Source organism: Patella vulgata, chromosome 3 (genome assembly GCF_932274485.2).
Source record: "Patella vulgata chromosome 3, xgPatVulg1.2, whole genome shotgun sequence".
NCBI lineage: Eukaryota > Metazoa > Mollusca > Gastropoda > Patellidae > Patella > Patella vulgata.
In genome coordinates this window covers 53,697,031-53,723,084 of record NC_065881.2, presented here as the reverse complement: position 1 = coordinate 53,723,084, position 26,054 = coordinate 53,697,031, and the positions used below count along the sequence as shown (strand labels likewise).

Genomic DNA, 26,054 nt, shown 5'->3' with positions numbered 1-26,054 from the left:
TAGTAAATTTTTCTCCCCTCATATATCCTGGTAAATAGGGATCTTCACAGTGAAGATTGGCACCACAACCAGAACATGGGATATTACTGACACCAGTTCCAGGTAATGGTGTTCCAAGAAGCTTTTTTGTACTCCTTTCTTGTTGAGTTTCATCATCCAGAAAAATAGTTTCAACAAAACCTAGCTCAGAATTATTTGATGTCTCTGTGTCTTCACTAATAAATGCCACTTCTTCGGGAATAGATTCAGCTTTTATAACTTGAGCTCTGAAATCATGTTTAATTCTTTTTAAACCAGTTTCAAGTTCTTCTTGACTTACAGAATCAGTGCCATTAATTAAAGTATTATCTTTTCTATGCTCTGTCATCATTTTAACAATTAACGGTACCCTGTCATTGTGAAAATTTTCAATTTGGGCATTATTACTTGCTAAGGAAATCTCAACTGCCTTTGGTTTCTTTCTTCTGCCGCCTCCGAGTTGGCTAGAAATATATTTGAGTCGTTTGTACTGTCGTTTTGTGTTAATATTTGCTTGGGAAGAGCATTGTCTTAAACATGCTGATGAAATAGTGCTACCCCCTAAAATTGGAGAAAATAAGTCGTAAAACTGTTTATGACAACCCCAGAAATGTCTCAGTTGTGACATTTTAGAGATTGGTTACATTTGTTTACAGACAATACGGAAAACGTGGGTCGTGAAACAGAGTTATCTTATCTTGTAATATCTCTTATGACATTGAGAAAAGATAGCGATCTTAAACATACTTGTGTAGATTTTTATTCAGGCACGCTTACTCATACGATAACAGAAAATCATACAGATCATTTATGCAAATTTACAAGCTATGTCCACTAATAAACAGTTTGTTCCACTGGGTTTCTTACATCGATATTTATTATGTCGTAAGGGGCATATTGACTAAAACCAAAACTTCCGGTAACGTTTTCGAGCGATTACAGAAATAAATAACAAGGTAAACTGCGTTTTGACAACGAATATTAGTAAATAAACATGATTTAATTTTCAGTAGATGTATCATACCGGTATTCTTGGAATTTGCTAAAACATTCAGGATCTCAGTGAGATGCCTAGAAATGGTTCCACTGGTACTAGGCCCTACTGATCGTGATGTCTTCCACTTCCAGCTTGCTCCAGCCACAGTAGTACTAGTAGACCGTCCTTAAAGCCTTCCGTTGAGTTTGAGCAAGTTTTGTAGGATTTGACTACAAAAAAATTACTGGCCTAATATAACACCCTTAATTTCCAATTTCCACTGACCCCAAACTGTACTGTACAATAGCTAACTTAACATATGATAAATCAATTCCCATTGAAATAAAGGGGAAACCTTACCGCATAATTTTATGATTTAAAAACCTAACTGCTATGCGAAATTTCTGTTATTTTAAAATGACTGTCGAACCAGAATCGTGTCATTTTATGTCACTCGAAAATACAGAAAAACTGTTCAGTAAGATAAGATTAAAGGAGTGTTGTGATTTTGCCCTACATACACTCATACAGGTGTCCGTCAGGATAACCGAGACTACTTCCACCTATCCACGGAGTCCCGTGCTACCAGCGGGATTTAACCTATATATTGCTGTTTTGCCGTAGCTGCGGCTCAGATTATGCTTTAGACTTCAAATAGGTAACATTGTTATTATTGCGGACGCCTGGGAACACCAAGTGGGACTTGGTACTTGTAGAAAGACCCTCGATCACTATAGAGCTAAATCACTAATATTTTGGACCTAGAAATTGACACACAACGCATATAAAATAATGTAATAAACTGATTTATATTCAATAGTTTTCGTTTTTACCTAATTTCAAATCATTTATGTTCGGCGAAATATACCAGAAGTCGCAATCAAATGACAATCTCTAGCGTCTGTTTATTCCAGTTTACACTGAAAGTATTTGTTGCGGATGCTCTGCAGATAAGAATATGACTTCACCGTTTGACATGATTTGTGGAACATGTCTAGCCTCGTTCTTGTTACAAATGGCGCTAAATCGCATTATGGTACACGACTCATGTACCAGTGGTAAAATGTTTATTTTGTCTTAAATATTGAATATCAGAAGCCCATCTTTCCCCAGTAAGATCACAGCATTAATGTTGATTTAAATTAACAAATAATTTGTGTTTTCAATGTCGAAGACTTTCGATGGTATTGATTTAGAGACTTAGCTACTTTAAGATTTCAGTGTTCCACTCTTCACTATTTGTAACATAATTACTTATTTCCATGTAAACTGTGATGATATCTGTTAAAAATTTTGCAATTGAACCTAATTTTACTTGCTCAAAGCCATGAATAGTGTATCAATTGTAGGCATTAATAAGAATTATAACGGCTACAAATATTGCAAATGAGATGCCATGTTCTTCGCACGGTTTCGTTGTAGAAATTTATCAAAGTTTCAATCATTCATTCATCCAAAGTCATCCACGTGCAGTTATCCAACATATTTTTAAAAATGCATAGGCAGATTTAGCTCTTACATAATGCATTTAATATGTCAGTTATCTATGATTAATCCTAATAAAGAGTCCTCTAAAATGAGTAGGCTTACCCAACTGTATTGGAACAATATTTTCATACAAGTGTATAGTTCCTTTGGGAACTGTCTCGCATTCCACAAAGTGCTCTGACGTCCAGAGACAGCTCTTACATAATGCATTTAATATGTCAGTTATCTATAATTAATCCTAATAAAGAGTCCTCTAAAATGAGTAGGCCTACCCAACTGTATTGGAACAATATTTTCATACAAGTGTATAGTTCCTTTGGGAACTGTCTCGCATTCCACAAAGTGCTTTGACGTCCAGAGACAGTTCCCAAATAACTAACAAGTTGGCATTGTGTAGTAATTAATATTCAGTGTCCTCTCATGATTTTGATTTAGTTTCTTTCTTGTATTATACTGAATTTTTAAAAGACAAATGCATTTCATTTGGTTCCACAAATGCAGGTCTTATGAACACAAGGCAATGTTCATCTGTTGTTTTATATATTCAAGCTGATAAAAATACCTGTATCAAAAGTACCAATTTCCTATTTTATTTTAGATCATTTTGAAAGAAAATACTAACAGCACAGAAGTGAATAATTAAAACAGGACATTATGTCCTTTCAAGTAAATCTGCCACCATCAGTGGTGGCCAAGATGGCCAAGTCAGAAGAAGAACACGATGGACCAAAAAAACAATCCAGGGAAGATTGGAAGAAAATGAAAGAATTAGATGAAATGAGAAAAGCTGGTACAGCACCAGCTATGCAAGATGAAGATGGAAAGTAAGATATCACTATCTATTAGCAATATACATATATTTTTTCTTTCATTACTGAAATGTCTCTATTTTACTGAAACATATTTTTAGATAACTATGTTACATTTGTGTTTTATAGAGATATTAATCCACATATACCTCAGTATATTATGCAAGCACCTTGGTACTTTGGTTCAACATCAGCAACTTTAAAACATCAACGGACACAAGATGAGAAGAAAAAAGTCTACAGTACAGTGTCAGTGAATGAATGGTATAAGAAGGGTATTAAAGAGGTATGAAACAATGTCTTTTTGATGTTTCCATGATTTTGTGTTGTATGATTTAAAGTAATTAAATTTTTACATTTATTTACTTTAATCATCTTTTTGTTCTCCTCCAATAACATTTCTGTGACTTAGATTTCATTTCCCATTAAAGTTACGATTTTGTGTGTCTAATTTTTGTTTGTCCATGGTTTTTTTTGCTCATACATGTAGTGTATGTGTTATTAAGTGTGTTGTGCGAAATGTAATAGGTTTGATTGACAGCACATCATGTTAGATTTCAGGCCTTCTAAAATTAAAATAACAAGACGCACAACACATTGAGAACTTTTTACATTTGTTGGGTGGTTAGTTCTATGCAATGGTCATTTTTTAGGTTCCTTAAATTTCACTATGCAATTTCATACTTGAACTCAATTACAGCTGGCTAGACATGAATACAGTGAGAAAGTGTCTTATTCAAGGAAACAAGCTAAAGAGAGAGGATCATACATGCAATCGTGTGGTTACAGGTCTAACTCAATAACTGATGTGCAGTATATGTCTCAGTAATGTATATAGTTAATTGATGAAATGTATGTCTCAGTAATGTATATAGTTAATTGATGAAAGTTTATAATAATCAACACTATTTGGTGATATAATTTTGTTGCAGTCTCATGCTACTTATCATTATATACATGTAACTTGTATCTCCTCTAGGGTCCTGTAGCTACTAAGTTTCGTAAAGGTGCCTGTGAAAACTGTGGAGCTGTGACACATAAAAAAAGAGATTGTTTGGAGGTATTTAATTATAGCCAATAAGCTTACTTATTAATGATGATATTACATTTTGAATTAAGACTGTTCTTGGGCAACAATCCCATAAAGAGTAACAACCGTTTTAACTATTAAATCAATTGAAATATTTTACAATGTGGCAGTAGAAAATTTTTATTGCATTATTTTGAATTGTAGAGACCAAGGAAAGTGGGAGCTAAATTTACAGGAGAATCTATAGCACCAGATGAATATATTCAAGGTAAAGTAGATTTTGATTATGAGGGAAAGAGAGATAGGTGGAATGGTATTGACACAGATGAACATAGACAGAAATTATTTGAAGAATATAACAAAATAGAGGCGGTAAGTAGAACAAGAAATTTCATAATGACATAGATAAAGATAAACTGGAGAGTAAATGAATAAACTGGGGTCTAATGTTTTACTTATTTGGGCCAGTGAACAGTTTGAAGACAGGCCTATCCTGTACAGTGTGCTATTGAGGATAGGTAATTGTGGCATTATCTCTTTCATCAAGAAAATATATCTTATATTTCAAAATAATCTGTTTACCTTATTCAAACACTAACCTACTATAGCACATCTTTGTATGAGTCAACTGTCATCATAAGCCTGTAAGGTTTGAGTAGTATTCACAAAGTTTAAGATCTTAATTGCAATGCCTATGATATGATAATTAATCTGTATAATATTACAGAAAATTTGATGCACCATTCCATATATATATGACATATATATTGTTAAATTGTATTATATTATTAAAATTCAGGCGAAGAGAGCTTTAAAGGAACAAAAATTAGACGAGTCATTAAAAACAGGTGCAGATGAAGAAGATGATGTTGTAAGTATGTTTTTTTTATATGTCCACATTTAACGTGGATATATAGCATCCTCACCCCTGTCAGTCCGTAGATTGGTTTGTCCATCCATTATTGCTTGTGTATGTGATAGAATCTATATTTTTAATTTCGTAATGAAACTTGGAATGTCACTGTCTATCCAAGAGAGCTCAGATGTGTTTGAATATAATGCCTATGATATCTTGGATGAATTTATATTGTATCTTTTGCTGTGTATATAGTTAAAAGAAATCAACTATTTAGCTATACTTTTATTCCAATAATAATTACATATCCAATAATTAATTAATTGTATAATACATCTTATATTCTCTTATAGATATAATTTTTATGTCTTTGGTTTTTTGGGGTTTTTTTTTTAACAGAAGAAAGAAGAAGAAGATGATGATGACGAAGAAGATGAAGATAAATATGCTGATGATCTGGCTATGCCTGGACAAAAGTTTGAAACAAAACAAAGAATTACTGTTAGAAATTTACGTATTCGGGAAGACACTGCCAAAGTAAGTATGCTAGTGCATACCTTTATAGAAATTATAGACAATATTTATTAAATTTGCTTTCATTTGAGAAAAAAATTAATAAAGTATGACTTTTAGTTCAGCTACAGTCAATCATTTAAAGGGGCATTATGGGATATTAGATACAGAGTTGACAGTTCTCGCTATAATAGTTAAAAAAAAGATAAATAAATAGAATATGCTGAAAATTTCAGTCAAATTGCTCCACTCTGAACCAAGATATTAGCTTTTGAATTTTAGGCTAGCCTCGATCATCATTACTAAAGTCAGTACGATAAAAAACATAGTTTTGATTATCAATTTTTACATTTAATTAAATTTCAAAAAATGTATTCCTATCTGTTAAATATCGCAGGCTAGCATGGCATCGAGAGTTGATAATGGTCTGGATAAGTTAATGTCTAATCAATAATTTAGAAAACATTTCAAGGCTAATGAAAGACCTGCAAAAGGCAGATTTAGCTCTTGCGTAATGTATGTTTAATAATTCTAAAATAAGTTCAATGCAAGAAAACTGCAAAGCAGAATAAAAACCTGATCATACAGGAGCAGGGCACAGTTAGGCCAAACAATGATTTTTAGTTCTTTTTAGGATCTTAAAGGGGCATTATGGAAGATTAGATAAAGAGCTGATAGTTCTCGTTATTATAGTTAAAAAAATAGATAACGTAAAGAGAATATGTTGACAATTTTAGTCAAATTACTTCACACTGAGCCGAGAAATTTTCATTTCAATCACACTGTTGCCTTGATTATCATTGTGTCCATTGTTTCGATAAATAAAGTTTCGATCATCAATTTTTACAGTTAATCATCAACCATCGTTGAACTGCAGAACAGATTCAAATCTGTTGAAAATTGAACCCATCATATGGCATCGAGAGTTGATTATGGTCTTGCCATATTAATAAATATCTAATTAATAGTTTATATAACATTTAAGGCCTAAGAAAGACCTGCAAAAGGTAGATTTAGATCTCACATATTTCCTTTTTAACAAGTGGCGAAAAATTCAAAACTGTGAAATCTGGAGCACAACCAAATAGTTTTTGTTAAGAATACATTTTGTTTTTAAATTGATTTTTCCTTAGAAATTGGAATGTTTTAATTCAAATTATTGTGGCCATTGGTGCACATTTCCAGACAACTTAAATCGAAAAATGTGGGTTTAAAATGGGTTTTTAACACTAAATAGAACAGGTATAAATTTAAACTATAATACATACTTATGGAAGAACAATTACTAATTTATTTAGACAACGTTGCAAAGAGTATTATCTCAACATTGAGAGAATACACTTCGAAACGTCACCTAAATAAGTCAGTAATTGTTCTTCCATAAGTATGTGTTATAGTTTATTGCTCTATCCACTTACTAAATGCCTCTAGGAGATAAGGTATAAATTTGTTAACTTGAGACTTGTTTCCATTTGCATAATGATATAAGCAAGATTGCATCAAGTAGTTTTTAAAATTAACCCATTTCCTTTTTTTTCAGTATTTATATAATCTAGATTTGAACTCTGCATTCTACGACCCCAAAACACGATCAATGAGACAGAATCCATATGAGATTACTGGGAGTGGTAAAGACAAAGCAGAGTATGTACCGGCATATAGATGTATTCAAGGCCCTACAAAAAACGTATTCTGTTTCTCAGACTATCCTTTATGAAAATCTGATGCGGGAGAGAGAGGTTTAAAGTTTGTCAAAGAATCTTATCAGTGTATTGTAATTAATAATTGAGCCTACAGTACATTTCTAGATTCATTCAAAATTTTTATAAAGTTAATACCTGTAACCAAGGAGAAAAATTTACGTGCGGTAATTAATGAATCTGTTTTTATACGACTACTAATATATCGGACCATAACTTCATGGATTATGGCCCCCTGATTGTACGAAAAATACACATTTTTAGCTTGTGGACACTCTACAGGTCACAATTTTCATCTGATTTTGATGAAACTTATCATGTTGGTTCCTTTTCATATTTGCTCATATTGGATCGTAACTTCCTGAATTATGGCCCATAATTTTACGAAAAATCGCTTTTTGTTTAGCTTTTTCTCTATCCATCTCTTGCAAAATTTGGGCGTATCCTGTCTGGCAGCCGCTGGTTTAGTTTTAAGATGAATATGGGTCATGCAGCTCTTTAAGTGAGACACTTAGTCTGAGAAACACAATATTTTTTTATATGACCTAATGTGAAACCTTATTATTGAGTCAACATGGCTCTTTTATTGTAAAGATAACTGCCATAATCTCAATAAGCATATTACAGTACCCATGAAAATATATAAAGAATAGTTTGTCAGAAATAAAGGCTCCCCCCACCCCTCTCCACTTTTTCTGCTAATGCTGGGGGTCTATTGGAATGCATATTTGGAATGTGATAACTTTAGACCTAGTGATGGGATTAATTTTCATAAAACTTAGAAGACATACCTATGTTATATCTGCGAATACAGTAATCTGTTTGGAGGATGAATTTTGACAAAACATGGAATGTAACTGAATTATCACAATCACTCAACTGTGTTCGAGTATCAATCAATATGATGTTTTTCAATACTATTTTCCAGCTTACATTATGCTGGTGATAATTTTGTTCGCGTGTCTGGTGATGCTCATGAAATGGCTAAAGAACAATGTAAGTTTAACGGTGTTGTTTGTATTGCGATATTTGGAATATCCTGTCTGACTTTATTTAGATAAGCTAAAAACACAAATACTTTTAGAGAACAATTCTTTAAATGACATCTAGAAATACGGTTAACTATTCATAACAAAACACAACACAAGGTATATATGGATATAACGACATCTCTGTTATTTGATAACAACGTTTCGTAACACATACAGGTCACGTTTTCAAGTTAATGTGTATGTGTTACATTGATAGCCATATATACATCTTTTTTTTTTTTATTACACATGTATACCCCAAGATTCAAACTGTAGTGATGTATTACCACAAATCAATCTTTTCAGTAAATTGTATTGTAACAAGATTTTGACATTTGAATGTTTTAGTATTTGCGTGGGAAGCGTATGAAAGAGGAGTAGATGTCCATCTTCAAGCTGATCCTACCAAACTAGCCTTATTACAGAAAGAATTTCAACAGAGAAAAGATGGTTTTAAACAGACAGCTAAGCAGTCTATATTAGAAAAATATGGTGGTGAAGAACATTTAGATGCTCCACCTAAACAATTGTTATTAGCTCAAACAGTAAGTTATAATAGTACAAATTGTTAACCCTGTCATCTGCACTGTTTACATGTATCATTGTTTGAGTGAAAGTCGTCTGCTAGAGAGATGTATGCTTGCACGATTGGTAACTGGAAGTTGAGAGAATATGGTGGAAGCTAAAAGAGATGTCTTTAGTGAACAAATGATATAATAAAAGAGTTAAATATGTAATAGTTTATGCTAGGTTCCCACTGTGGTGCGATGCATTATGATAGGAGTGTCCCTATTGGGTTATTGATATGGTACGTGCAGATATGTTCAGATGCATTGCAATATGATCAACATGATTGCTACGACTGACCTCAATATATGATAAGACCTGATAGGATCACCATGATTACTCCATGGTTAAAATCACGATTTCAATTGCAGCATAAATCGTGATAGCTAGCCAAGTTTTACGGAAAAAACGCATCTCACACAATATGAATTTGGCTTCTGATATCAGTGCTATCGACGGCAATTTAAGTAATTTCTACGGCCAATGGCTATCGTATTTTTATTGATTTTTTTCCGAAATTTACAACAGCAATTTTTGGCCGTGGATGTTACTGCTATCGACGGCCATTCCAATGTTTACAACGGCAATGGCCGTGATGGCTTTCATGAGTTTTGAGCCCTGCTTCTGTTTAAGATTAGATTGATGAATTGTACGATAAAGGATTAAGTCAGTCAATCATGGTGTATAGATGTATAGATGGTGTGTAGATGGTATAACACGATAAATACGTTGATCACTTAATTACCAAATCAATCCAGCCTATTATCATCGATAATTGGGTTGAGTGGCAGTTATACACTCAGTACACTATATTAATTTTGGAATTTTGAATATTATTTACCATATCTTGATGTCTGATTGGACATATTCCTGGTCGAACAATTTTAGAAGTCTGGAAAATAGTGTCAGACATGTCCGGAATATACAAGCAAAATCCCATCACTGGGTCAACCTATCATTACAAAGAAATTGGTTAGGTATATTGTTTGCTGGTTATTCAGATTGATTTAGCAATTGGTTAAATCAGAATCACCAACACAAAAACTATGCGTACTAAATTTGGTAAGTTAGGCAATTAATTGAATTAAATATTGTTCAATGTCTTAAGAGTCATCCAATTTGAAATACTTTCCATGTAGCATGTGTTGGAATTGTGTGTATTTGGTGGATAGCCTAGACAGAGCACACTGTTTGGCTGAACACATTGTTGATAGAAAGTTGATTTTAAACAGTATATAGTTAAAAGTCAGAAAAACACTTGTAAGAACCAAAGTTTATCTAATTTTAATAACATTGGGCATGAGATGGCAAGATGTTTAAACGGGAAGACCAACGATTTTCAGCAAGGTTTCCATAAATCTTAAATATATATTGATAAATAATCCCCTCTGTAACACAAACAAAAAAGTTTTTGTAAGCGAGAAATTAATTTTTATTAAAACCGGAAGTGACATAGTTGGTTCAACACGCTGACTTGGCTCTATAGTAAGCATACAGATTTGACACAAGTTTACTGCCATATTGTGTTCACGCGTCGTCCTTTGGCCAAAAATCTGATCAAATCGGTTGTTTATTAGGATATCGTAAACACGAATTTATGTATTTTTAACGTTTAGTACACAAAGTAAATTCACTCATACTAAACTGTATGCTGTGCCTCAATTCACGCCACATGGCTAATTGTTTACATCACGTGGTTTGATTGACAGCTTGCTTGTGGAATATAAATCGTCTATGAGTGGTCTAAAGTAATGCCGTAAAAACATTTGAGCCCAGCCATTCTCAAGAGGAAATGGAAGAAAAAAGGAAAAGACGTTCACGTCGACATTACGTGCCAAAATGCACTATATATTATATGTCTCACATGCCCATAATTTTGATCTGTTTATGTTGAAAAACGCTGTTAGCAAGCACAAAAAAAACCATCGAAGCAGACGAAACACATGTCACTTGCAAGCTGTCAATCAAACCACGTGATATAAACAATTAGCCATGTGGCGTGAATTGAGACACAGCCTACTGTTCAGTATGGGTGAATTTACACGACGGCTTTGTGTACTAAACGTTAATAAAACATAAATTCGTGTTTATGATATCCTAATAAACAGCCCATTTGATCAGATTTTCGGCCAAAGGGCGATGCGTGAACACAATACAGTAGTAAACTTATGCCAAATCTGTATGCTTACTATAGAGCCCAGTCAGCGTGTTGAACCAACTATGTCACTTCCTGTTTTAATAAAAATTAATTTCTCACTTACAAAAACCTTTTTGCTTGTGCTACAGAGGGGATTATTTATCAATATATATTTAAGGTTTATGGAACCCTTGTTGAAAATCGTTGGTCTTCCCCTTTAAGTTGAGTGAGCTCTACACTAACTAACTAATGTTATCTTTGAGTTAGTTTAACCAATATTTTCTTAATAAACTGATTCGGGTTGAGTTGATCCCGTGCTGGGGGTGGGTTGTAGTGTGGTCTAATGCATGCACTTAAGATCATGAGGTCTGTCATTAATCCAAGTTTCATGGTTTCAATCTCAGTAGTGTTATACTATAACCTGGTTAGAGTCGGTCTCCTTCTCTTGATCCCGTGCAATTAAAAAAGTTTAAAGTTGACTAATTAATAAACACATGTAATACATCATAAGTACTTAACATGATGGACTTACTAGGGTTTCCTGTTTTTCTCCAATTGCTATAGATTTTTGTACAGAATGGCACAAGCTAGGGAAATGTGGGTAGATTAGAAAAATCAATGACTTAAGCTAGTTAATGAAACAAAGAAAGATATGTTGATTGAATTTGACGCAGCAGTTTGTGGGCTTTGTCTACGTGTGTTGATGTGTAAGGTACTATTCGGAATGGGTGTCAAGTCATTGTCAGTAATTAATTATTGATTGGATATCAGAAGTCTAGTGCCATATGATGGTCCTGAAACGACCAGGTTATACTCAGTGTAGCGTAACTTCTGCAGCTATCTTACTAGTTTGCACTGGCCCTATTATACCCAATTACAACTGAATACATAAAAAAGTTAAATTTATTTGATATTTAAAGACAGTGACTTGACACCCATTTTGAAGCTTCAACAACAGAACCTCAGGCATCAACACATGTAGACAAAGCCCACTAACTGCTGTGTCAAAATCAAACTAATTCCTGCATGCTCAACTTGTTTAGCTTCATATACTGTAGTCACCATTCTACTGTGTGATTAGTATATGTTTTTCTACGCCCACATTGAAATGTGGCCGTTTATTGGCATCGCTCCCCCTGTCCATCCATCCGGCGTCCACAATTGCTTGTGGATGCTCTAGAGACTAAAGTGAATATCTAAATGACTTTGAATTTATCCATACACAGTGTTTACAGTCATGAGACGAAAAAGTCAATTGATTTTCAACAATTTCTGATAATTACTGCCAGAGTTATGGCCCTTGATCACTTTGAAAAATCTTGTGGGCGCTCTAGAGGCTAAAGTTACTATCCAATAAACTTTAAATTTATACACAGTGTTTACAGTCATGAGCTGAAAAAGCCTATTAAATTTCAACAATTTCCTAAAAATACTACTGGAGTTAAGGTCCTTGATCACTTTGAAAAATCTTGTGCTCTAGAGGCTAAAGTTGGGGATCACGTGGCTAAGTGGGTAAGGCGCTGGCTTGCTAGCCTGGAGGTCGGGTGTTCGATCCCTGCATTGTCCGAGAAAGTTCATCTCGATTTTCCGGCGTGGTTTCCCCTTGTCAGTGATGCAGAATGGAGGGCCTGACAAGGACAGCTGCCTAGTCGTTCGGATGGGACGAAAAACCGAGGTCCCGTGTACACATTGGCGTGCACGTAAAAGATCCCTTGGCAGTTTGAATTCGATATAAGAGTAGGCCGTAGCGCCGCTGCCCGGGCAAAATTTCCCTCATAGCACACTGTATGGCGTAAGCCCGTCTTCAATTAGCCCAGGTTAGGTGCAGAAGAGTAGGACGTTAAACCCCATTTCATTTCATTTCACTTCAGAGGCTAAAGTTACTATTTAATAAACTTTAAATTTATACACAGTGTTTAGAGTCATGAGCTGAAAAAGCCTATTGGACACTCTGGACGCTAAAGTTAATATCCGATTGAATTTAAATTTATACACAGTGTTAACGGTAATGAGACGAGGAAGCCTGTTTATTTTCAACAATTTCCGATAATTACTGCCAGAGCTATGGCCCTTGATCACTTTGAAAAGTCTTGTGGATGCTCTAGAGGCTTAAGTTACTATCCAATGGACTTTAAATTTATACACAGTGTTTACGGTCATTAGACGAAGAAGCATATTGATTTTCAACAATTTCCAATGATTACTGCCAAAGTTATTGTCCTTGATCACTTTGAAAAATCTTGTGGATACTCTACAGGGTAAAGTTACTTACTAACTGATACTGATAGACTTTAAATTTATACACAGTTTTTACGATTTAGAGACGAAGAAACCTATTGATTTTCAACAATGTCAGATAAGTACTGTCAGAGTTATGGCCATTAATCAATTGAGAAATCTTGTGGACGCACTAGAGGCTAAAGTTAGTATAAATTTATACACAGTGTTTAAGTTCATGAGACAAACAATCGAACAAATTCTTATGATTTCTGATAATTACTTATCTTATAATAAATATAATAAATGACCTAGAACAAATTGCAACAGAATTTTTCTCAGCGGAATCTGGTAGAGGGGTACCTGAATGTCTCCTAAACAAAAATCGCCAATATTATTGTGGCCCATGCACCTACAGAAATACAGTCAACCGCTGATAGTTCGAGACTACCACTGAAGCGTGGACATTCGCCGTGTCGAGGCCAACTTTCTGACAGTATGATACTATAAATAGCCATGGCACGTGCAATTCTCTACAAATCTATCAACTATTACAGCCGTAAAAAATTTATTGTTGACGATTTTGAATAGCAGTAAAATTAAGCTTCTTGGTTATTACAGCAGATTTAGAAATTACGTTCGTTTCATTTTTTAAATCGCTTTATCATTAACTGTACCGTTCAGAGCAGCATCTTTTGGTTTAGTACAAATAATATCTCTGAAGCACTCGGGTTAGACAGGAACATGATACTAGCAGTAGTTTCATTTTACTTTTACAAGCTTCTTAAAACAATTGTTGAGCTAGCTAACGTGCTCATTTCTAAATTCAATTTCTTGTTCTAGCTTTCTGTTATGTTTCGTAAAAAAGTAGTCTTGATTATCCCGACCTGTCAATCAGCCCTTGAATGGTCGATAGACTGGTTAAGCGAGACTAATTTCAAAACAAGGGCACGTAACCTATTTTTTACTCAAGAGTGTCTGGATGTTATGGACGACACATGGAACCAGTTTTCAGTCTATTATTTATAGATGATTAATGGTCATAGCTTATTAAGTACAACATGATCGTTTATTTAGTGACTATAATTGTGTGAAACTGATTTGAGGCTTGGCATATATATAAATATTGTGGCGAAATTGTCGAGATATATGGAGATATTTATTTATGGTGGGTCACCCTACCAATATCTCTGGAATGGTTGTTTGGAGGGTGTAAATGTATTACAGATAGATAGGAAAGTGGTACAGATGACTCAGAAAAGGTAGCTAAATGACGTCATACGGCCAACAATTACCATAATTCCAATTTTACTGCTATTGAAACTTAAAACTCCGATATCTCGGGAATGGTTGAGTTTGGAGAATGTAAATGTATTACGAGAAGATAGGAAAGTGCTACCAAACAATTAGAAAAACAATGCCAGTTGACCTCCTTTTGACGTCATAAGTTCTACGGCCAACAATTAGCATATATCCAAAATAAAATGTTAAGTTTTCGAGTAATTAGCATAAATCCAATATGGCCACCATTAGCACCTTAAAACTCCATATTTCGGGAATGATTGAGTTATAGGTTGTACAATGTAAATGTATTAGGGATAGATATAAAAGTGGTACCAAAGAATCCAGAAATGCAAAACCCATGACGTCCCTGTGACATCATAATGTCATACGTCCAACAATTGGCATAAATCCAATATGGCTACCATTGGAACCTTAAAACTGCAATACATCAGGAATGGTTGAGTTCAGAGGGTGTAAAGGTATTGCGGGTAGATAGGAAAGTGCTACCAAAGAATCAGAAAAACATTGCCAAATTATGTCCATGTGCCGTCATAATGCAATAGTCCAATCATAAATCCAATATGGCCGCCTTTAGAAACCTTAAAACTCTAATATCTTGGCAATGGTTGAGTTTGGAGCATGCAAATATATTATGGGCAGACAATGTGAAAGGACGTAATATCAAACAAAAAACCGGAACAATTTTTCGAGAATGTTATGATAATTCACGAAAGCGTGATTTGGAATTCGACCAGAAGTGATTTATCAAAACAGCAGCCACACTAATCTGCAGCAAGATTATTAAACAAAATCCATCAATTATTACCTGGACCAGAAACAATAAATTTTTTGAGTGGAATGACAAATTTTGCATCAAATTTGTTTACACTTTTTTTTACAAGAGCTGGTCGTGCGTGATGAGCTGAAGAATACATCTCTCAGGTTATGTTTGGTAAAAGCGTCAAGACCCCAAGCAACTTCAACTTTTTTCATTTACTGTTCGCAATACAGCTACATCATATTTATGGGTCAGGACTTCGGATCAGTACTTTGAATGCACACGGCTTCTGTACCTCTTATTTGAAATTAACACAGCATCCCAAGCCTAACTAACAACTGACAGATATTCCGGAGACACATGGACTTGATGTAGAAGCTCCAGAACTAGACCCGCCAAATTTGTTAACCAATTCAACGACGCCAACTTAAAGATTGAAATTCATAGTCAATGATTCGCATGAACCTGAACCAATTGCATACTTGATACTACAGACCCTGAAATCCTCAATAAAGAAGAATTGTTAGTAGAAGAGTTTTATTGTACAGTCCATATTTGAAATCCTGGTCTATCAGAAACCAAGTAAAATATTCCTGTTAAAACCTTTACAAACTGCCTTTCTTGGCTCTTTTCATAGCCGTTGAAGCCAGATACACCACTCTTGTCTGTCAGGCACTATGCAGGCTGTTGCGACTGGAGACCATCTCCGAAAAAAAGCCACTATGCGAGGGTTTCTAATAATAGACATGGATCCAGCCAACCTTAGCTATGTTTACTCAACCCTAACATTCATTACTGATGAATGTAATTGTCATGGTTGCACACTTTCGACCAACCATTATGATGGAAGGCTAGAACTATCCTTGTGACACGTTCTTTATGATGTCAAAAGGCCCGCAACTCGCTATCTTCTCATTCTTTACTCTGTAAATTGGTAAAACTATTTAGCATTCTATTGTTCCAAGAAATACAGGAAACTGAGTTTGACGTGCCTAAAACTAAGACCTAACTTCTGAAATGCTATATGGTCTTTCTATGGACTTTGAATCATGTCTTCCTATGAATGACCAGCACTGCCTAGTCCCAGCCTCTAATCCGATGTGGCTAGTGAGAACACCCACTCCAAGTTCTCCATTTGGTGACGAAACAGTGTCTGAATAAATAGAAAGCAGGAGTCTTAGAATGGCCCCCGTATATTAAAAGGTACCAATGACCATCTACTAATATAGATCTGCATGCATAGTTTCCTAAAAATTAGCTCTCAGTGGAAAGGAGTCACAGGATTATTGTTAGCTAATTGTTAGCTATGTTTATCTGAGCCATCTGTACCACTTTCCTATCTACCCGTAATACATTTACGCCCTCCAAACTCAACCATTCCCGAGATATTGGAGTTTTAAGGTGCTAGTGACGGCCATATTGGATTTATGCTAATTACTCGAAAACCTATCTTTTTATTTGTAGGGGGTTTGAGAGAATGACTTTAGTATTGTAAACTACTATGCTTGTATCTACACTCAAAGCCATTAAAAACGCATTGCCAAATTCAAAGTTTATTTACTGCAACAACTTTTAACAAATGTACATAACAATTGACAAAATCGAGATAACAAGCATCTGTGGATAATTTCATGAAAGAATTCACTACAAATGTCCAAAACTGAAACGTCAGAGAACTATGAAACAAAGCAGGGGTCAGCTGAAGTCAATATCGGGTATGTCCACCCTGAGCTCTTACACATGCCTGAAGTCACCTTGGCACGGACCGGCACAGATGTCTCACTACAGCTGTGGGATTGTTTGCCAATGATTTTGGAGTGTCTGTGCCAACTCTGCAACAGTTCATGGTGGCACGACTTGAGTTCGAACCTGTCGTCCAAGTTCATCCCTAAGGTGTTCAATTGGGTTATGAGCAAAGTGTTCATGTCGACGTCGGTAGATACGGTGACGTCTATCAGGAAAACTGAGGTTGAATCGGGATTCATCCGAGAAGATGACATTTCGCCATGGTGTGTTGTACAGATACCCCTGATTTGCGACTCATTGGTGTCTGGCAAGTCGATGACGATGCAAAAGGATTTGATCTTGGTAAGGTTGACGGCAGCCTAACCCAAGAGCAGCCAGGCACCTTCAGACTGTTTGAGGGCTGATCTGACGTTGCTGTGTTCCAACAGTTACCCTGGCAGTACCTGTTGCGCAGATGCTGTAGTCGGATGTGGCGATCTTGAGCAGCGGTTGTTACAGGTGGCGCTCCAGGTCGGGGTCGATCAGCAACTCTTTCAGTGGCTTGGAAGCGTTGTCTGAGGCGAGCAATGGTCGATGGGTGGACATTAAAGTGTCTGGCGACGGCTACCTGTGGAGCCACCTGATCCTGCATGCCAATAGCTCTGTTCCTGTTTTCTTGTGTAAGGCGTGACATTTTTCCGAAGAGATGAATGTTGAAATTTTGTTTGTATTTAAATTTAAAGGGCCACACCTATGTGCCATAAGATAGGAAAGCCCAAGATAACGTTTACCAGAAATATTTCACGAATTAGGCATTGCGTTTTTAATGGCTTTGAGTATATGTATCCAGCTATGATATATAAAATGTAAAAACGAACTGTTGCATTGTTATTCCTTGTAAGACAAACGTCTTAACTACTGAGAAGACAAAAACGTCTTAACTATTTAGATAAGAAGAAGAGAATACACAACATGAAGGGGGAACCAAAGACGACAAGTGAAAATACTAGACGATTACAAGGCTATTAAAATATGTAGTAAGAAAAGATGCATGGGTCTAAAATATTCCGTCGAGAGAATTTCTGTTGCAATTTGTTCTAGGTAACCACTCCATATGCCTTATCTTTACCCAACTATTAATGTGTTGTTACTTGTAATCAGATTTTAGTATGTTCTAAATGTTTTCGTTACTGACAAAAGACAAAATATGAGACAACCCTTATTAACTGCCTCGATGAATTAGCTGCCGTGGGCATATGTTTCCTTACCTGGCAACCTATCTTTATATTACAGGAAGATTATGTAGAATATTCTAGACATGGTGCTGTAATAAAAGGCCAGGAGAAAGCAGCAGTTAAATCTCGCTATGAAGAAGATATTTATCTTAATAATCATACAGTTAGTACTATATTATTTTGTCTCTTGTGTTAACATGAGGGTTGTGTGGTCTAATATGTGTGTTTAAGTGTCTGTCATTGAGTCACGTGGTGTGGTTTTGATCCCAAGTTTGTACATAATGAGGAGTAGCGCGCCTGCCTAACCTCGTTTGTTTTCTCCAGTTTACCTGGTTTCTCCCCACTGCTTAAGACCCCTTTGGGTAAGTGAATATGAAATTGAACCATTTATTAGTCCCAAAATTTTACTTTATTCTTAGCCGTCTTGGAATCCTAATCAGAAAAACTACAACATTTCAAATCAGTTTTAAAGCATGATGTTTAATTATTTTAGTAGTATATTGTAGCCTTAAAGAAAGAACTTTTGTAGGCTTTTGCAGCTTTGCTAGTTGTTCCGTCCTTTTGAAATGAATAAAATATTGTTAAAAGATGCATTATGTAAAAGGTAAATCTTTGTATTGCAGGTCTTTATTTTGGCTTTAAATGTGATACAAACTATTATTTAGACATCTATTCACATAACAAGCCTATAATCAACTCTCTAGAACATCGAATGGCCACTATTTAAATGGATTATAATTCCCGTGATATTTTAAAATTTAACAATTGTAAAATACCGTTGCTAAGATAATAAACAATCCATGCTACATCTTGTCAAAACTTCAAACACTCATAACTTCACTTAGAATAAAGTAATTTGAATGAAATTTTCAATATATTCATTTTTCATCATCTTTTTTTTTTATTTTTTTTTAACTATTGTAGCAAAAACTGTTCCACTTTAATGATATTATATCAAGAGGCTGAAGACAGTAAATTAACTATTTTGTTGTTTTTTATTTGAACAGAGTGTATGGGGATCATATTGGTTTCGAGGTCAATGGGGTTTTAGTTGTTGTCATTCTCTTGTTAAAGAATCATATTGTACGGGTGAATCGGGAAAACAGGCAGCATTAGTAAGTACAATTTCTAAATATTACTTTCTTTATAAACCACATGCATATTATAAAAATACTGATCTTGAGCTAAAATTCAAATTTATGTAAACTTTATATATTATTCCAACAAATATTATAGTACCGGTATGTTACTAAACCAATTGCTTTTTATACGCCAACATTTTCATATCAGATCGTAACTTCCTGAATTATGGCCCTTGATTGTACGAAAAATCATGTTTTTAGCTTGTGGTCCCTTATCCGATTTAAAAAAAAACGTTCGAATATTTCACCGTTACACCATAATGATGGCTGAGTTCGAATTTCGTGAAAATCGGACAAAAACTGCTGGACAAAATGGCCACCCCTCGTAACCCAAATTGTGTAAATGATACGCAAATTGTGTTAAATGTATATGGTATATCAATATTGTGGACGCTCTATAGGCCACAATTTTGATCCGATTTTGATGAAACCTGAAATTCATGTTTATAACTCAAAGATCTTGGTTCCTTTCGATATTTGCGTATATCAGATTGTAACTTCCTGAATTATGGCCCTTGATTATACGAAAAATCATGTTTTTGGCTTGTGGTCCCTCTAGAGGTCACAATTTTTATCTGATTTAAAAAAAACCTTTGAATATATCACTGTTATACCCTAATGATGGTTGAGTTCGAATTTCGTGATAATCGGACCAAAGCTGCCGTACAAAATGGCCGCCCCTCGTACGCAAATAGTGTAAATATATGGTATATCAAGGTTGTGGACCCTCTAGAGGACACAATTTAGATCCAATTTTGATGAAACTTCAAATATAACTTTATATCACAAAAATCTTGGTTCTTTTTGATATTCGTGCATATATGGTAACTTCCTGAATCGCGTTTTTAGCTTGTGATTCCTCTTAGAGATCACAATTTTTATCCGATTGAAAAAAAACCTTTGAATATATCACTGTTACACCCTAATAACGGCCGAGTTCGATTTCGTGAAAATGGGACCAAAACTGCTGGACAAATGGCAGCACCTTATATGCAAATAGTGTAAATATATGGTATATCAAGGTTGTGGACCATCTAGAACTCACAATTTTGATCCGATTTTGAAGAAACTTGAAATTCATGTTTAGAAATATAGCTTTATAACCCAAAGATCTTGGTTCCTGTCGATATTCGTGCATATCGGATCGTAACTTCCTAAATTATGGCCCTTGATTGTACGAAAAATCTCTTTTTGTTTGGCATGTTCTCTATCCATGTGGGCATATCTGCCTGGCAGCTGCTGGTTTCTCAGTAAAGGTGTTATTAGACCAATTTATGTAGTCATTAGCTAAACTGGTTGCATATTTTCAGTAACATTATCAATAATCAAAACAATATATTTTGGTGTAAGAGTCATTGGTCATTATAGTTATTGATATTATTGTAGTCAAGTAAAGAATTGTTACTTCAACAAGAAAAAGAATATGCTGAAGAAGAAGTTCCCAAATCTTTGATGGAAGTAAGTGTATCTCATTAATTATTCATTAGTACATGGGGTGTCACGATGGCTAAGTGGGTAAGACGCTGGCTCGCTAGCCTGGAGGTCGGGTGTTCGATCGAGAAAGTTTATCCAGATTTTCTGGCATGGTTCCCCCTTGTCAGTGATGCAGGGCGGAGGGCCTAACAAGGACAGCTGTCTAGTCTTTTGGATGGGGTGAAAACCAGGGGACCTGTGTACACATTGGCATGCACGTAAAAGATCCCTTGACAGTTGGAATTTGATATAAGAGTAGGACGGCTAAATTTCCCTCATAGCACACTTCATTAGCCCAGTTTGGAGCAGAACAGTAGGACGTTAAACCCCAATTCATTTTATTTCATTAGTATATGTAATTCAATTCTGGTAGATTGAAATGAATTTTGAGACTGGTGTATCATTAATCAACAGATTCATTCACAAATCCATAAACTGTACACTTATTAGAAGTTTATTTTGAATCCAGTTTGTTGAGGGCCTATAGTTCTGTGAATGGTGTGAAACCATTACACTGCCAATTGTAGCATGAGAACATGATTTAACATGTTATCATTACTTTTATAGTTACATCATGATGAATTAGAAAAAAAGCGAAAAAAGAAGAAGAAGAAAGATAAAAAGAAAAGGAAGAAGAAAAATAAAAATAAGAGTGATAGTGATAATAGCAGTGATAGTGACTCGGATGATAACGAAGAAAAACTGAAGGAGGTTTGTAATTTAAATTAATCTATTATTTAAACCAGTTTTTTCTCCTAGTCATGCATTCCATTCAATTTTAAACATTGACTAATTGAGAATCATGTATTCACATGTTTTATCAAACTGTTAGGGATCAAGATTTTATATGTCTACATTTTCATATTGACGTATATTGTTGTCGCCCCTGTCCATTTCGAACTTCCACATTTTGTTTGTGGACACTCTACAGGTCACAATTTGATCCAATTTTGACGAAACTTAAATTAGAGTTCAATATCCCAAAGATCTCGATTCCTTTTGATATTGACATGTATCTGACCATAACTTCATGGATTATGGTCCCTGAAAAATCATGCTTTTAACCTGTGGACACTCTGGAGGTCACAATTTTTATCTGATTTTGATAAAACTTTAAATGTCTGTTTATATTCCAAAGATCTTGGTTCCTTTTGATATTGACTCATGTCGGATTGTAACATCCTGGCCTATGGCCGCATATAGCGTACTTTTTAGCTTGTTCTCTGTCCATCTTTTGCAAAATGTGGGCATATCTTGCACAGCAACCGCTTGTTTTACTAAGAATCTTAGTATCTTTGTTAGGAATCATATTATTTTACTGAGAATCTTATACAAATGTGCTATAACTCTGTTAGAATCCACATTATTTTACTGAGAATCTTATACAAATGTGCTATAACTCGGTTAGGAATCATGGTATTTTACTGAGAATCTTATATACATGTGCTATAAGTATAACTCATATTATTTTACTGAGAATTGTATTATACACAGAAATATTACTGTCAAAAGTTATTTTATTTTACTGAGAATCTTATTATACACAAGAGCTATTCCTGTTAAATAGAAGTCATGTTCATTGTTGGATAATATATGTATTGAGTAAAACACGGCACTGGCTTCCAGGAACATGTTACAAGCTTATTCATAGCAGAATTGGATTCAGAAAACTTTTCAATAATGTGTTTAGAAAACGTCCTGCCACAAACGGCAGCCATTTTGAAAAAATACTCAGATTGGGTGAATATACCATCATTTCACACAGTTGTAAACGGCAGAAATTGAACCTGACTACTTTATCAAAATCAGCACATCGTCCCATTTTCCCCACCTCAAATGGCAGCCATATTAGAAATATTCTAAATATGTAAACATGTGATCATTTTACACAATTGTAAATGGCAAAAATGGAATCTGCGCCCCAAAAACATATATCCTGATACCATAGACGACTACTTAATCAATATCAGCACATCATCCCATTTTGCCGCCATCTTGGAAATATGCAAAATATGTGAACATGTGATCCTTTTACACAATTGTAAATGGCAGAAATGGAATCTGCGCCTCGAAAACATATATCCTGATACCATAGACGACTACTTAATCAATATCAGAACATTATCCCATTTTGCCGCCATCTTGGAAATATGCAAAATATGTTAACTTGTGATCATTTTACACAGTTTTAACTGGCAGAAATGGAATCTGTGCCCCTAATACCTTATTCCACGATTTCTACCCGAAAAGCTAACGGATGGGAATTATGTAACAAACCGAATTGGACTAATCAGTGTTTATGGGGAAAATGCACAGGCCAACCTTAAGTTATTGAAATTCCCAATGCATGTTTCTATAAGCTAATACCAAGTTTTTGAAAAAGAATTGTGTATTCATTAATCTGTTTTAAATTAGGCCCCAAATATTGAAAGCTGTCTACATGCTTATGGTCAAATAATTATTACACTCAAAAGTACATATTTATGTTGTCTATGTTCTGATGTTTTGTAAAAGGAATGTTTGCCTCAACCCTCCAAAATTTCACTATATAATATAACCAATTTACAAAATTTGAGAGGAATACGTTTTTCGACTGAAAATCTTCTTTAATTTCTATCTGTTAAGGGTTCTTTTATGTGCACACTGATGAGTAGGCATATTTTCCATGTCAGAGACCCCTGATACATTTGAAGACCAGGATTTGAACACAGAACATTATTGCCCTAAACACTTGACTAACACAACCCAGAGAACACCTAACAGAAACTCCTGTTTATAATCTTTTTCTACCAAATTGATATTTTGACTTTTCTCATTTTAGGCTCTGAGAAGAGAAGAGGAACACAATCGTAGTATTGATAAATTAATGGCTATAGATGAAAGAAAAAGACCATATAATAGTATGTATGAAGCATCTGAACCCACTGAAGAACAAAAAGAGGCCTTCTTAATGAAAAAACGAAGGACAGAAGATCCAATGGCTGCATTTTTAACAAAATAACTTTAAATGAATATCATATTTTTACTTAACAGTAATCAGCTTATCTCCAGCAGAGGTTAGGTTTGAAGGCAATATGTACATCATTAGTAGATATTTGTTCAATTTGGAAATAATAACATGCATGAAAATGCAAATTTTGAACAAAAATTCAAAACCTGCTGTTGCAAATAGGTATCTACCAACATCCGTAGCCAAAAAAGACACTATCTCTTCTTAATGTTGATATTATCAGTATAATGATTGCAATCATTAAATTAATCATGAAACAAAATGGAAATTTATGCAGTAGGTTTCAGTTCATGATGATATATTTGGACTAAAAACATATTCAAACTAATCTATCAAGAATTTGCTTCAAATCCATCTCAAAACAATGCATTCACAAGGAAATACTCCAAGCCCAAGCTGCTTAAAAAAATCTATAAAAAGAAGTCATGTTTGTGTCACGTGACTTGGTAGCCTCGAGTGGCGTGCCGGGGGAGAATCCATTCTCAGATTATCCTGTGCCCACATCTTTTTCTGCAGTTTTTATCTCAGAAATTTTTGTACATTTAAGTCTCCCACTCTTTCCACGTCTGCTCACCATCAAGTTTATCAACATATACATCAAGCACTCTCTAACACAAAGAGGTCAGACGTCACTCGAGTAGACAGCCCTTAATCGTCGGGCTGTCAATTAGTGACACCCTCTCATTTTTCTCCCGTGCTCACTCCATGTGTGTTTTTCAAGGAATCCAGTATTTTTCTAGAACGATTGGGTGTCTCCACTTTCCATATGTACCAAATTTGCCATGCTTTTAATGGAAATAACCACATGAAATCGGTGACTGTTGTAATTATGTATTATAGAAATTTTGATTTTTGTACTCCCCCTTTGGAATGTGGTCATATATGGTCGTCGGCCCATCCGTCGCATGTTGTTATTACCCCCAATCGTCCAGCAGTCTGGCATCAACCATATATGTTTATGTTCATGAGCCAAAGAACCGTATTGATTTTAAATGATTTACCAAAATTTCAGCAGCATCTGATTACCAGTACCTATAATAAATGTTAGCACTAGGAAGAACTAGAAACCAATCAAATTTTAATTATTTCTGATAATTACTTCAGGGTTTTTACTCTTGATCAGTTTTTAATGTCATGTAGTCTTGTAAATGCTCCTGTTACTGGTATTTACAAAAGAATAAATGAAATCTGCAAAAAACATTGTGGACTGCTCACTCGAGTTAGGTGTTGTAGTGCATATGTTTTGAACATATCTTATTAATACACATATTTTAACCCTTGTGTGGACATGTCACACAAAAAACAGACATAATCTAAGACCCCAGACATAAATTGTTTTTTGGATGCATAATTTTATTCAAATACGATCAAACTACATCTTGATATAAAGACTGAATAATAATCAATCAAGAGTAAAAAATAAAATATTTGAGGTATTAACAGTGATGATATGAATTATAAGGTATTTTTGAAATCATACAAATCTACATATTAACTTAATTGTCATTTCCATGTAGAATTGTATTTTGATGGGGTTGGTAGAATACCTAGATTTGCTTTCAGATCTAGATTCCAAATACAAAGCTAGCATCGAGCGTAGAACAGATTAGACATTTGTAACCAGCAAAATGTTGTGTCGATAATGTAATACTGATAGTTTCTTGTCAAATGATGAGTATTGCTACTGCCTTACTTCCATTCTATTTACAGCATTATACTTGACATTAAGTAGCTGAAAATGTATAAAATTCTCGCTAGACAATTATGAACCAGTTCCTCACAAATGTTAAGGATATGGTCGTGGGATCCCCAAATACCACTTGTAGACCCTCAAGGGTTAATATTTTTCAGTTTGTGTTTAAATTAAATAGATGTAAATAATATGTGTGTAATGTTGTGTATTATATATACCTGTATATGTCAAATAATGGGAATATATCATATTTAATATAATTGTTTGATTTTATGTCATATGTATATAAACAGGACTACACTGAAATTGACAATATTGTATGTAAAATATTATTCCTGACCTATAGATAAAGATTTGATCAATAAAAGCATA

General features: G+C 34.7%; 2 protein-coding genes across 2 annotated transcripts in view; one reads left to right on the top strand and one right to left on the bottom strand.

The window, feature by feature from the left end:
• The window catches only part of LOC126814855 (nitric oxide-associated protein 1), a 42,290-nt gene extending 40,977 nt beyond the window's left edge, over window positions 1-1,313 (bottom strand). Inside the window, exons 1-2 of the mRNA XM_056099280.1 lie at window positions 1,307-1,313; window positions 1,043-1,180 (exon numbers count right to left, since the gene is read on the bottom strand). Of these exons, the coding sequence (XP_055955255.1) occupies window positions 1,043-1,180; window positions 1,307-1,313 (145 nt within the window). The remainder of the gene's footprint in view (window positions 1-1,042; window positions 1,181-1,306) is intronic.
• Window positions 843-26,054, top strand: LOC126814861 (pre-mRNA-splicing factor SLU7). The gene is made up of 15 exons (XM_050540279.2): window positions 843-974; window positions 3,081-3,306; window positions 3,421-3,577; window positions 4,271-4,351; window positions 4,526-4,693; window positions 5,121-5,192; window positions 5,577-5,714; window positions 7,231-7,334; window positions 8,319-8,386; window positions 8,770-8,966; window positions 18,423-18,527; window positions 19,372-19,479; window positions 20,893-20,964; window positions 21,547-21,690; window positions 23,801-26,054. The coding sequence occupies exons 2-15, from the start codon at window positions 3,137-3,139 to the stop codon at window positions 23,978-23,980; spliced, it is 1,764 nt and encodes a 587-aa protein (XP_050396236.1). The 5' UTR covers window positions 843-974; window positions 3,081-3,136; the 3' UTR covers window positions 23,981-26,054.